The 13,989-nt window shown below is 45.8% G+C and overlaps 1 protein-coding gene across 1 annotated transcript in view; it reads left to right on the top strand.

Moving 5' to 3' along the window:
• The first annotated feature begins 474 nt into the window (after positions 1–474).
• Positions 475–13,989, top strand: part of EXOSC9 (exosome component 9) — a 372,997-nt gene continuing 359,482 nt past the window's right edge. Inside the window, exon 1 of the mRNA XM_086962216.1 lies at positions 475–593. Within this exon, the coding sequence (XP_086818342.1) occupies positions 528–593 (66 nt within the window). The 5' untranslated portion in view covers positions 475–527. The remainder of the gene's footprint in view (positions 594–13,989) is intronic.

Genomic DNA, 13,989 nt, shown 5'->3' with positions numbered 1-13,989 from the left:
TTTATTTCAACTGTCTCAAGTCTAAAATTGCCCCAGTTTCACTAAATGGTCATGGGGAAATAGAATAGTTGTTGTAAAATGTTAACATGTATGGTTTTAGAACCCCGCACCAACTTTTTCACCCCCCCCTTACATCCCCATCAATTTTTTTTATATCACAAAACTACAGGTGGTATTTAAGTTCCGTGTCCTTGTCCCCCATCTATTTCCATCACCTCAAAATATCATTTGAAAAGGCATTATTGGTATGGATGACGCAGTTGTATTTTGCGGAGTAGTTGGTGGTAGATATGTAGAAGTATGTACAAAAATGTGAATGTGTGTATACAAAATAATAGTTGGTTTAGGCTGTACACTTCCCTGCTTGCTGCTGATACCGCTGTACTGAGCTTCCGTGTTGTTGTTCGGAGATCTGACACAGGAAAACGTCAGCACGTTACGTATTACTGTAGACGGCCCGTCTTGTGATTGGCTGATTCACACCCATTCAGCAGCGGCTTTAGAAGTAGACCGGAGGGAACAACATCATGAGGGAGACTCCGTTGTCCAACTGTGAGCGACTGTTTTTGCTGAAAGCTATCGCCGAGAAAAAGGTGCGTATTTGAAAGAGGTAGAGCAGATAACCTCAAAGGCAACGCAACTGCCCTTCTTTCGCTACGTGACAACTGGCAGTGGTTAGGTTGTTTGTGTCCAAGCTGTTGACACACTCGCCGTAACACGTGTTTGTAGGGTGAGGGGCAACCCTGCTCAGGGGAAATCTGCAACTCTGACGTATGTCGTTGATCGATATCCGTTTTTATAAAAATTACGCACATCGTCGTATAGTCAAGAGCCCCTGTGCTAGTTATGACCACCTTTTTAGTTGTCCTACATTTTCAGGCAACATCATGTATAGTAGTACTTTGAGAGCCAGGACTTTGGAGCTGGGGAAGAAGGTTCGAGTCTGGCTTGGCTCATCATTCTGGGCAAATCACTTAATCTCACCGTGTCTTCCAAAACCAAGCTTTGGAAATGCATCGGTTTCGCCTATGTGATGTATAAAGTACTATTTTTTTTATCCATTATCGCCTGGGAGAAGGAAAGAGCTCCCTGACAAATAAGCGTGGAGAGGATGTGGTCCAGCGGCCAGTGCTGCTGACTCGAGAGCTGGTGTTTTGAGTCCGGCTGGCAGCAACATCCTGTGATTCTATGCAACTTTCTTAATCTCCCTGGGGATGAATTGGTATTTAAATATGTTGCAAGAGTAAAAAGCAAAAAGAGGCAACACTATATGGAAAAATAGTTCCACCAAACGGATGTTAACAGTATTTCAGTGACGGGAAACTGATAAGAGAAGCAGACAAGGAACAAGCTACTGCCAGTAGAAATGGGGGAAAGTAAGTCGCAGGCACAGGAACCAATGAAAAGCCAGGAAGGAGAGGAGGTGGGATTGAAGTCCCTTTTAAGTTTATATTGAAAAAAATAGATTTCTCGGCGGTGTGCCTGCGAAACCTAAAAATGAATGTGTTGTTGTGTAATGCAACTGTTGCTCATGTAAAGCGCTCCCATTCATTCCGGTCGAGTTTACACTATATTAAACTGCCCAACCCCTCCAAAATTAAGTAAGTAATGTTGACTAAGACCAGGGATTTAAAGTTGGATGAAAAAACTAGGGGGCCTCTAAAGGGCGTGTCTTAAAATGTAAGTTATAACTGCGTATCACTGTGCCGCCCAACTGTTTTGCTGCTTCTTTGTTATTACATCCTTTTTTACAATACAACTGATGAGCTTAGGTTATTGGCTTTGTCGTGGTTGTTAGGTGTTTATGAAGAATGAGTAATAACCATGACTTTGTTGTAAATAATTTTGAAAATGCTCTAATTCTGAAATGAGGCTGTGAAATAACTATAATGCCCTTTCACGTTAAGTCAAGCTCTTTGTAAAATATTTACTTTTATTTATTATGGGCTTGAAATATGTCTAAAAGCCTGAGTTTCGCGAGACTTATTCTGGCTTTCTTACCACTCCAGAGAAATGAGTTGATTGCTTTGTCTAGTTTTTTGTGAAAGTATAATGTCAGCGTTAGTGGTAGCATACTTAGCAGGTAATTCAGCATTGGTGTGATCATCATTTTAATCGTCTCGACTCGACCCCACCAGCTGATGAATTTGGGGCTCTAGGCTACGAGTTTGCCCCTGATCTTCTTCAGTATGGCCTCCTCGTTGTGTTCCCGGGCCTAGCAGGGGCATTCACGGCCATTGAGCTCGACTCCAAAGAAGATCGAGACCTAGTTGACCTATTGCTCACGGCAGCTGCCAAAACTATCTTAGCAAACTGGAAGAACACAGGCAAAGCCACTTTCAAGCGATGGTTCAACTGGGTAATCTTTCTGAGGGGAGCTGACAACATCACCGCAAACCACCGCCCGGCAAACCACACAGCCAGTGGGGGAATATGTGGGCAGCTCTAGACGCCCACCTGGTACGCTGAGCCCCCCCCCTTCTTTCCTTCTCTCCTCTCCTTTTTCTCTCTCCGCAGTCAACAGCCAAGCAGTGCTTGTAACAATGCCAATTTGTCTTGACTCTGCATTGTACTATACTGTAAATTTATTTTCAATAAAATACTTTGAAATAAAAAAAAAGAAATCTCTAAAAGCTGCTAATACTGTGCGGAAATAGCATTATCAGTCCCCAGCAGGTAATGACTGTATAGTTGTTATATTTAGAGCATGTGTGTGGTATTTTGTAAATTAGTAATGACCTTGTATGTTGGAATGTCCAGTTGGTTGCTAGGAGGTGTTTGTGCAACTGAGGAATTTCCAGTTGGTTGCTAGGAGGTGTTTGTGCAACTGAGGATTCTATCTCTGCTTGCTGTTCAAGGTGGCTGTTGCTGGCTGGGGTCTCTGATACATACAGCCTATTCTAGGAAGATAATCTCATCATAACAAGTCTCCTCTGCTTTCTTCTGTGAGGTAATTTAACATTGGCGACGTGCTTAGCGATGGGCTGGCTGCAAGGCGTTTCCAGAACTGAATGATTATTTATGGTCGATGCTCTTTATACTTCAACGCTACAGTTAAACATCGCTGCAATCAGTTTCATGGCAACTAAAAGGTGTTTGTCAAAATGCCAGGTTTTATAAGCTTTAATAGCTGCTACTTGTGGTTTTGATACCTCTAATGAAGAACGTTTGAGGGAACGGTGTGCATTGGATAAAGCCTGGGAAAGCGTGTGGCAAAAAGGATAATCCTTCCTTACTGGAAGTTCTAACAATAGCCAAGACGCATGGTCATTCTTAGGCTTTTGTAGATGTTCTTCACAAAGAGGCTCCTTTGTCTGATAAAGGTAAAGCTACAACAGTTAAGATTGTACAAGAGATATCAGTTTGTCTTAAGTCTTCAATGAGTTAAAAAAGGACCCTAACAATACAAAAATCTTTAGGCAAATGTTTTTGTTGTATTAATTCAGGGCACATTGCAAATAATAAAGAATGTCCTGGCTGGAAGGTTGGGTACAATAAATGTGGTTTCAAGGGTCACTTCGCTAAGTGTTGTAAGTCAACTAAAGATTTGGAAAAAATAAGGGAGATTGATTGCGATGATGATGTTACTGAAGAGGTTAAAATTTCCAAGTAAAGTACGTTCCTCAGAAGGCACTTTGGAGGTGGTTCTGGTGAATGATGAACCTGTAAAAAGTTTGTTTGACTCTGGTGCTAAGATAACACTAATACCTAAAGATTTCTATGAACAACATTTAAAAGGGAAGGTGAAATTGTAGACTGTACAAAAAAACCTAAAGGTTAATCAATCATAACATTTGTAAAGGGCACCACATACCTGTTAGGGTCTCAAGGCGCTGAGTGGGAATGCTGCTACTGTTGGAAGAGCCAGGTCTTGAGGAGTCTCCTGAAGGTTAGGTCTTCTGTCTTTCGTAGGCGGATGGGGAGGGTGTTCCATGTCTTGGCGGCGATGTGGGAGAATGATCTGCCGCCGGCGGTCACTCTTCGGATGCGGGGGACGGTGGCGATGGCGTGGTCTGCGGAGCGGAGCTGGCGGTGTAGAGGCTGAGTCGGCTGTTAAGGTACGCTGGTCCGGTGTCGTGAAGTGTTTTGTGTGCATGGGTGAGGAGCTTGAAGGTTATCCTCTTGTTGATGGAAAGCCAGTGCAGGTCTCTCAGGTGGGGTGTGATGTGGCTGCGGCAAGGGAGGTCAAGGATCAGGCATGCGGAGGCGTTCTGGATGCGTTGGAGCCGTTTCAGGAGTTTGGCCGGGGCTCCTGCGTAGAATGCGTTGCCGTAGTCCAATCTACTGCTGACGAGGGCCTGGGTGACCGTCCTTTTTAGTTTCGGTGGGGATCCACTTGAAGATCCGTTGACCTGCTTCGTCATGGAGAGGGCGGAGTCGAGGATGACCCCTAGGTTGCATGCATGGTCGGGGGGTGCTCCTAGAGCAGTCGGCCACCAGGAGTCGTCCCAGGTCGTGGAGTGGATCAGAGGATGAGGACCTCCGTCTTGTCCGAGTTCAGCTTCAGTCGGCTGTTTCTCATCCAGTCAGCGACGGCCTTCATTCCTTCGTGGAGGTTGGCTTTGGCGTGGTGAGGGAGAGGATCAGCTGGGTGTCGTCGGCGTAGGAGATGATGTTGAGGTCGTGCCGTTGGGCGACGTGGGCGAGCGGTGCCTTGTAGACGTTGAACAACGTTGGGCTGAGGGATGAGCCTTGTTGTACGCCGCAGATCTCGGTGGCTTTGGAGCGGGAGGGGGGGGAGGTGGACACTCTGAGGGAGAGGAAAGAGGTGGTCCAGTCCAGGGCCTTCTCTTGGATTCCGGCATCGTGAAGGCGTGCTCTTAGTGTGCGGTGGCAGACCTTGTCGAAAGCGGCTGACAGGTCTAGAAGCATGAGGGCCACGTTTTCTCCGTTGTCGAGCAGGGTCCTGATGTCATCTGTGGCGGCGATGAGGACAGTTTCGGTGCTGTTATTGTTGCGGAACCCGGACTGGGATGGGTCCAGGTTGTTGTTCTCTTCGAGGAAGCTGGTCAGTTGTTTGTTGACGGCTTTTTCGATGACCTTCGCCGGGAGCAGGGAGATGGGTCGGAATTTCTTGAGGTCCTTGGGGTCCTCCTTGATTTTCTTGAATAAGGCATTGATTTCTGCGTGCTTCCAGCTCTCCGGGAAGGTTGCTGTCTCGAAGGAGATGTTGATGGTTTTCCGGAGGTGGGTGCGATGGTGCTGTTGGCTTTGTTGAAGAGTGGGCGGGAATCCGGAATGGACGGTGTTCATGATCTTGATGGTGTTGTTGATGTTGGACCAGGCGGTTGGTGCGGGTGGTGGTCGTGGGAGCGGGGGTAAAGGTTATGGTGGGGAACTCCTAAATTTACTTAAGTATTTTTGGGGCACTCTTGAGTTTAAAGACCGGATCATACAGGAAAATGTACGTTTCCATAAAAGAGGATTCTCTCATCAGTTGATGCTATCAGCATGATTTATATGTTTACTTGGATCCCAATGAGCATCCCTCATTGAGAGTTAGAGATGCCTCCTGTTAGAACTGTCTCAAGAGGTGGATGTGAGTTGATGGAGTTCCCTGAAGTTTTTGCAAACAAGTTGGTGTGTTTTAAGGATTATCTGCATTTAATAAGACTGAAAACTAATGGTGTGATCAAAGGTGGCTAAAGTGAGAAAGATTTCTTTGCTGGTAAGAACAGTATGAAAGCTAAACCCAGGCCTCGAAAAATCATAAAAATCTTACTAAACCTGCATGTCTAGTGACTTAAATATTCTACTCAACCTAATTGAAATGCTCTTGACCCATAAACTGGTTTCAAATGAATGTATTTATTGTTGGCAAATATTTTAATTCATTGAGCTCCCATTTTGTTCATTATCTCATACGAGAGCACCTTCAAATATGCAAATTCAGCACGTCTGCTGTAGAAAATACAATTTTGTTTGATTTAATAGACAAAACATTTGCTCCATATATAATACACATCTAGCCACATATCTGATACACCTGATCCCCGACTTGCCTCTTAATTCATTAACAGCATTATCAGGGCGGTGTTAGGATTGTTTCTCAAATCATGTTAAAAAACTATTGCTTTTAATAAATGCATAACTAAAGCATGAAGTTTTAGCACACTGTCACTTGCAATCAGCAGATATTCATTGAAATGGTGTAAGAAATTGGCTCTGTATATACTGCACCAAAGTCAGGTACAGTGTGTACAGAGTCCAGCAGTCCCCAGAGGTTTGGCAGAGGTTAAAGTTAGATATAACCTTACTCTCTAAAGTGGTAGCTTAGCCGAGCAGTAAGGCAGTATCGGAGGACAGTGTAAAGCATTTGATGTACACACTCCGTCAGCAAATGGTCTCACACACTCAAGAATTGAACTCTAGGCCAATTTGTTTTTTATATGAAAATATATTGTTGTTTTATTTTAGAACCACAGGTTGGTATACAAATACTTTCTCAGAATGAGATGCTACAGTTGAATACTTTCAATGAGCAATAGACTTTTGAATGCAATAGATACAGTGGTGGCAACACAATTATAACATTGAGCTCAATGGGAATTTTAAGCAAACTGCAATATCATTTACTTTACAAACTTTTTTCTTACTCGGGGCTGGATCCTGGATTCAGCCCTGGTGCATCTCCTGAAAACAGTTGAAGGAAATCGTTTTTGTTATACAGGCGATTTTTAAGGAATATTTGTATGTTGCAAAAATCGAATTTCTAGCAAAAACCAGCCAATGTTCTCCTCTGGAGGAAAATTAGGTTATCAGAAAATCACAATTGTAATTACTTTTTCTGGTCAGTTCTGGGTACCGAGCTCCAGCACTGGGATCTCTCCTGGTAACAGGTGAGTAAATTTGTTTTTAGTTGATCGGGTGATTTTTAGTGAATATTTCAAAGTTTCGAAACTTAACACTTAGAAGAATTTCCAAGTGAAAACCAGCCAATGTCAACTTGCATTTTCTCCATAGGGTATCGGCTTTCAGGTAAGTATTCGACTGGCAGAGCTAAGGTTCTGCGGGAAGACTCAGGGGTCTCCCAGGTTCAGGTTGGTACAATAGTACACCCTCAGCGGCACAGGGGCAGCTAGGTGCAGAGAGAGTAGGCCCAATGTTAGCCTATGGCGGGTAGGGGGCCTTTGGTTGGTGGCTGCTAGCAGGCAAGTCACGCGGCTGTGGGAGCAAAGCTCCTGGTCACTTAGGGCAAGTGGGGAAGTTGAACAGAACAGTTGGTGCACTACCAGTGGCACTGGGGCGGCTGGGTGCAGGGTGCTTTTGGGCCCTCGGACGCGCAATGGATTTCAATGGGAAAGCTGCGAGTCTAACAAAGGCTGCAAGCTCAGGGACGGAGATTTTTCAGGTGTGACCACCACTTCGAAGGGTAAGGTGGGAAGCTGTAGGTTGGGTAGACACCCAGGAGTTTGGCACAGGGAACCGTGGGGCGCCGGGTGCAGGGGTGGCTTTAGGCGTCGTGAAATCTTACCCTCTGCTGGTCGCGGTTGGGGGGGTCCCTGGAGTTGAGGCTGCAGGCGTCATCAGGAGCGTCGAGGGGAGTCCTTGGGTGCTGGGTTCTTGGTCACAGTCGCCGGGGGGGACGCCCTTGTGGTCTTTGTTCACTCGGGCACGGGCCGGGCTCGGCGGGTGCAGAGTGTGCTGGATTTGCAGTTCCTGGTTGGCACCGGGAGCTGTAGATGTTTGAGCAGAACCACTGCTCGTGGGAGTCAGTCTTTAGTTGAGCAAGGCAGTCAGGTCCTCCAGGGTTTTTGAGTTTGCTGACCACTGGAGACGCCGGGGTTTAGCAGGTTCGAGGGTCGACTGGCCGGTAGGGCTGGGGCCAAGTCAGTTGGTTTTGTCCTCTTGTTAGCAGCTGCACAACAGGTCTTCTTTCTTTTTGTTGTTCTTGTAGTTTCGGAATCGGGATCTGAGGAAGGATGGTTCAGGGTGCCCCTAAATACTAAATTTAGGGGCGTTGCAGGTAGGTAAAGGTCAGGGACCTATGGGTCCCTTCCCTGTGGTGGGGACACCCCCTATCCCTCCACTCTCCAGTGGGAGGGGGGCAGGAGCCTATTCCTGATTGGGTAGGGCTACCCATCCTCAAGATGGCGTGAGCCCGGAGTTGTGCTTCACCTCGCCCCCCCCACCTGAGGGGTGGGGTTGGTAGAGGCTGGCACACCTCCTTTCCGCACTTTGGTTTTCCCGCCGATCTTTCCGCCAGAGTGGGGGTCAGAATCGGTGGGGGCCAGTTGCTGAGTACAGCAAGTGGCCTGGAGAAGCTCACAAAGGCGGAATGCCTTTGATCTTCCCCTGCCCATCCTGGGGGCGGAGGCCTAGCACCTCGCCCCAGGATGTGCATTGTTGCAGGCCCACGAGAGCGAATGGCTCTCGACCCAGGGGTCCAGCAACATGTCTGCTGGGTGGCAGCCTAAGCAGCCTCTCAATCGGGACACTGGTTGTGGGTTAGTTTCAGGGGGCAATTCTAAGTTGCCCTCTGTCGTGCACCTTACATTAAATCCCACACTGGCATCAGTGTGGATTTAATGTAGCCATCATGGTGTTGTGGAGTTCGTGGTGACGGCCTCCCAGCACCATATACTCTTAATGGCAGCACTGCACTTACAGTGCCCAGGAATGGACCTGGGTTCTGTAGGGGTACAGGGCTCATGCAGCTGTACCCACACCACTGGCATAGGGCACCCAGCTAGAGGGGTGACTGAGGTATGCCAGGGCAGTGTATTGTGGGCATGGCACACAGGATGTGTGCTATGTCGACTTTGTTTTTTTCTGCACCAAGACACGCAGCCTGCAAAGGCATTATGTGTGTGTCAGGGCACAGGGCCCCTACGGGTGGCACAATAAGTGCTGCAGCCCTTAGGGGCCTTCTCTGGTCACAGGGCCCTGGGTACCTTTGGTACCATTTACCAGGGACTGACATGTGGCCAGAGATGCCAATTGGGTTTAGGCTTCAATGCATTTTTAGGGAAGGAACGAACACAGGACCTGGGTACCTGATTGGCAGGAGCCCAGGGCACACTCTCTGGCCACAGGGCCCTGGGTACCTATGGTACCATTTACCAGGGACTGACATGTGGTCAGAGAGGCCAATTGGGTTTAGGCTTCAATGCATTTTTAGGGAAGGGACACATGCATTGGGTTCCTGATTGGCAGGAGCCCAGGGCACACTCAGTCAAAGCACATCAGCAATTCAGAAAAAAGTGGGGGCATACCATGCAAGAAAGAGGGCACTTTCTCACAAATGGCCACTAAATTTCCCACTGACATGCAATGTTATTGATAAAACTCTTTAGTGTACAAACGATAATGTTTGGAAATAGTTTCTGCAAATATGTGTCATTTGCACATCACCAAGTAAAGTGTTCTGATTTGTTTTGCTCCTATTTAACTCTTTGTTTGCATCACACTTCTCAATGACAAAAAAATGCTTTCGTAGTTACTGATATATTTCAAAATATTTGGAATATTCCTTTACAGACTATATATTTAAATGTTAAGTGTAGGAAAAAAACTGACATCTTCAGACAACTCACTTGACAAAAACATCTGACTAGTAAGAAAAAGAAACTCAGTTTTTCAAACCGCAATAAGTAGAAAGTCAAACTGGCATGTGACCTCTTCCCTTAAACAGACAGCAAGTGTCAAGATAAAAGCAATATTTAATGGCATCTTTATCGCTCATTCACTTTCTGAATGAACAGAACTCCTGTTCCTTTCCAGTTTAAGTTCACTCTCCAGATGGGAGAAGTAGGGGCTACAAATAGCTCAACCTGATAAAAATTTGACACGCAATTGCGAGTAGATTTTTCAAGGCCTGTAAACGTGCTAAATTGATCAGGTTTGATGTAATAGAAGAAGGCCAATGTTGAATCCAGACTGTGTTGACCTGGGAGAACTCAATTAAGTGGTGGTAGTCGATCACTATACCCTATCGCACATTAATGAAATGTTGTGCTCTCTCAATGGAGCCAAACATTTCTCCTCACTTGATGTAACGTCAGCCAAGTCTACATCCTTCTTCTTAAGCGCTGACTACTCTTATTACGCCCTCTGGCACCTTCAAAGTTTGAAGACTTATGCGATGACTGATGCAAGCTCAAAGGGTACTAGAGCTATTTTACTGCAGAAATCCAAGAGGCAAGACAGAACCATTTTGATTATTTCAAGAGGGTTGAGAGGAGCAGAACTTAATTACTCTGTGATTGAGAAAGGGGCTATAGGATTCTTTTGGGCAATAAGAAAGTTGAAAAAGTTTCTATGGGGGTACACATTTGTGATTGAGACAGATCACAAACATTCTATGAAGGTATTTTCCAAGAAAGGTGTGGATTTTATATCTCATAGGATTTGCAAATGGGTGGTTGTCCTTCAAGAGTTCGAATTTGACATGTCATATGTTCGGGCATCAATAAATTACTGGCAGATTGCTTCTCAGTGTTGGGTGACACTGATGAGATTTCAGAACAAAGTGATTTCTTTGGAGGGGAAGAATTTGAAGAAGCGGTTAATATTTCTCTTATCACTGATTGCAGTATATAGGAAGAAGAGTGGAGGAAGGAATTAGTGGATGATCCAGTATGACAGAAAATTATTAAGATGATTTCTGATGGTTGGGATTTTGGCAGTTACAAGATTAATTAAATATTGTAAATGGTTTGTTGATGAGAGGAAGTAAACTGATATCTCCCCACAATTTGAGAAAAAAGATTGGCAGTGAATGCTCAAGCCAGTCATATGGAGATAGCCAAATCCAAGGAAAGAGTCAGAGAAGGATACTGGTGCCCGGCAATGGACCTGATGATTGGAAGGGAGGTGAGGAATTTTATAGAGTGTGTACACAGTGATAAGGTATTAAAATGCAGGAGGCAGCCCAATGTTTTGAGACAACAGACTTCGAGTCCTTGGGCAGACGTTGCATTAGACATTTTAGGTTGTGTGAAAATCAAAACATATGACAGAAATGTAATTGTCTGTATTGATATGTTTCCTCACTGGCTAGAGATCAAAGTAGTAAACTTGTTGGAGTCTGGTTTGATAATACATTTTTTGGAAGAATTATTTGAGAGAGAAAGTTATCCTTCAACTCATTTTACAGATAATGGAGTGTAGTTCATACACAGTGTGGTGGAAGAGTTTCTAAAGGCAAGAGGCTAAAAGCATAAAAAGGCGGCGCTTTATCATCCTGAAAGTAATGGTGTGATGGAACGGTTTATAGAAGTAGTAAAAGAGAGTTTACAACAAGCTATTGTGAGTGGAGTGAATTGGGAGTGTGAGCTCAGGAAGAAAGTGCGTGGATATCATCTACCGCCACACTCATTAACGGGAATCACGCAGTTTCAATTGTTCAGGTGCAGGCTTTCCAATAGTGAAGTGATCCCAGTGTGGGTGAATGAAAAAAGAATGGATGATAAATGATCAAGTGGGCAATGTAGAAGCATGGAGGGATAAAGAATAGGAGAAAATGGTGAGGAGAAAAAGTTAGTATGATGTGTGGAAAGCGACAAGATAACTATAGTGCAGGTTGGTGACTGAGTTAAAATTAAATCTACAAAAAAAGGGAAATCGAGTTTCTAAGTTTAGTCATCCTTTGAAAGTTATCAAAATGTTTAAAAATGCTGTGAAACAAGTGATCATAAAATATGGAATCTGAACAGGTGGCTGAATATCCGGTAGAGGGTGAATCTGAGTCTCCGGCTCTAGTGTCTGAGTCTCCATGTCAAAATGATGCTGCTTTGGGTAATGCTCAACTAAAGGGATGTTCTGGGTTGAGATCACAAATAATCAAGAGTGCTCCACTGCGTCTGAAAGACTCCTTATGTTGGACAATGTTGCGAAGGGAGGTGTGTGGCATTCTGTAACTTAGTAATCCTGTTGGAATTTCCATTTGGTTGCTAGAGTGTGTTTGTGCAGCTGAGGATTTGATCTTGGTTGGCTTTAGAAGGTAGATGTGGATGGTTAGGGTCTCTGGTCCTCATATCCTATTAAAGAAGATAATCTCATCATAACAAGTCTCCACCGCTTTCTTCTGTGAAGGGAACATAACCATCTGCTCAGCCTACCACCCCTCTTGCTCCTCTGTGAATTGCCGAGACACGCACTTTCAGTTAAGTCTCGGGTTGTAATAGCTTCTGATTAGCTCCTTATGGTGGTAGCATTCATAAGAAAGGAGTCTCTTGGAACATATATCAAAGATATGTGATGCTGTCGTGTTTTTTACTTTGAGTGTAATGGCAAAAATATAGTGACCTGTCTCTGCACCTGTTTTTAGGTCTCCTGTCGTTGAACCGCGCGAAAGCGCGGTCTCGCCAGAGACCTATTGTGAGTGACTCTGCTTCCCAGGAGAGGGGACAGGTGCTGGCCACGCGCAGGGAATGGAGCGGGCCACGCGCACGCGAACGCGCTCGCTGTGGCCAGCTCCTGTCTCCTCTCCTGGAAAGCTGCCACACAGCCACACCTCCCCCTGCACGCATGCGCAGAAACAGAGACACACCTACACACACACACACGCACGCACACACATACAGACCCGCCGCTGCACACACACACACACACACAGAAGCGTACCCTCCCTCCCCCCTTCCCCCTCCAACTAAGCCCCACTTACCGGCTTTGTTGAGTTCTGCAGACTCCGCGGGGCTGTCCCTCGGGCATGGGAGCCCCGCGTCACCAGCACTGCTTCTCTGGCCATCCGTGGGCGCGTGTGCGTGCTTCCGGAGTGCGAACTACAAACGTCTACGCTATGACGTCATTTTGTAGTTCATCACACGGCAGGACATTGCGGCGCATCTGGGGAGCATTCGGATTTTAAATGGTGATGCTGCAGCACTTCTCACATCCCTAGTCCTGTTCTCTCCTCTGTTCCTTAGACCTCTATGCACGCAGTGCTTCGTCCTTCAGTCTCTCTAGGGTCTAGACTCCTTTCTACACTCCAGTTCTCTCCTCTCTGTTATTTGGGCCCCCTCTCCCCTCTATTGCATCATTCTATTCCCTGCCTCCTCTCTATGGCATCAGTCGTCACTCTGTGTTCCGACCGCCAATTTCTCTATGCCCTTAGTCTACTTTTCATGTAACATGTCTTTGTACTCCTGATCGACGCTCCGTGCCTGCTGTGTTAGGTACCATGATTTCTCTTGGTTCGCAGCCTCGCTCTACCACTTCAGTCTACACAGCTCTCTAAGGCCCTAGTTTCATCCCCACACCCCATCCTTTCGTCTGCGTTCAGTCTCAGGTGTGTTTACCATACTCCTGTTTCTTCTGTGCTCACGCTCATCCCTTTGTACTCAGCCTTTTTCAATTGCCCGGGTTTCTCTCCATGCCAGTGTCTTTCCTTCAATCCCCTATGCCACCGAGTGTAGCGCTCTATTCATATCCACTGCATTCCTACCGCTAACCATTCCCAGGTCATACGACTTAATTAAAGTCACCCTTCACAAAACTTTGTATTTCCCACATCGATTGCGATTATGGGCTTGTTACAGTGCCAAGAATGCCTTCGTGGAAGCGTCAGGGCGCTAGAACTAAGAGAGCCGAAGGGCAAAGGACATCTGTTAAAAACATCTGTTACAGGACAGTTAGACCCAGTCTACCGCCCCCTCCCCCATAGACATCATAGGGACTACAGAGGGTCATTTCAGTTCTCAGCGTCGAACTAAAAAAAACACTAGCAGACGGACACGTATCCCGTATTTACATCTCATTTAGCCACAGTGTGCCCAGTGGAGACAATTCTATAATTGTTTTTGAGCAGTTAATTATGTGGAGGTTGGTGAAAGGGGTTACTCTTTATTAAGTGCTACCAATTTAAGGCAAATGACGACAGGCCTCGGGAAATAAAGCATTTGCCCACGATCACACAGCGAGCAGGTGGAGGTTATAAGTTAGTTTGACAGCTGCTGAAAGAGACAGTAGACCAAATCTCTGCAAGGGCTTTAGGCGTTGCGTGTCAAGAACAGGAACACATTTGAAAGCCTTATTCTCAGATCAATA

This window comes from Lissotriton vulgaris, chromosome 3_1 (assembly GCF_964263255.1).
Source record: "Lissotriton vulgaris chromosome 3_1, aLisVul1.2, whole genome shotgun sequence".
Taxonomy (NCBI): domain Eukaryota; kingdom Metazoa; phylum Chordata; class Amphibia; order Caudata; family Salamandridae; genus Lissotriton; species Lissotriton vulgaris.
This window is presented reverse-complemented; position numbering and strand designations above follow the sequence as displayed.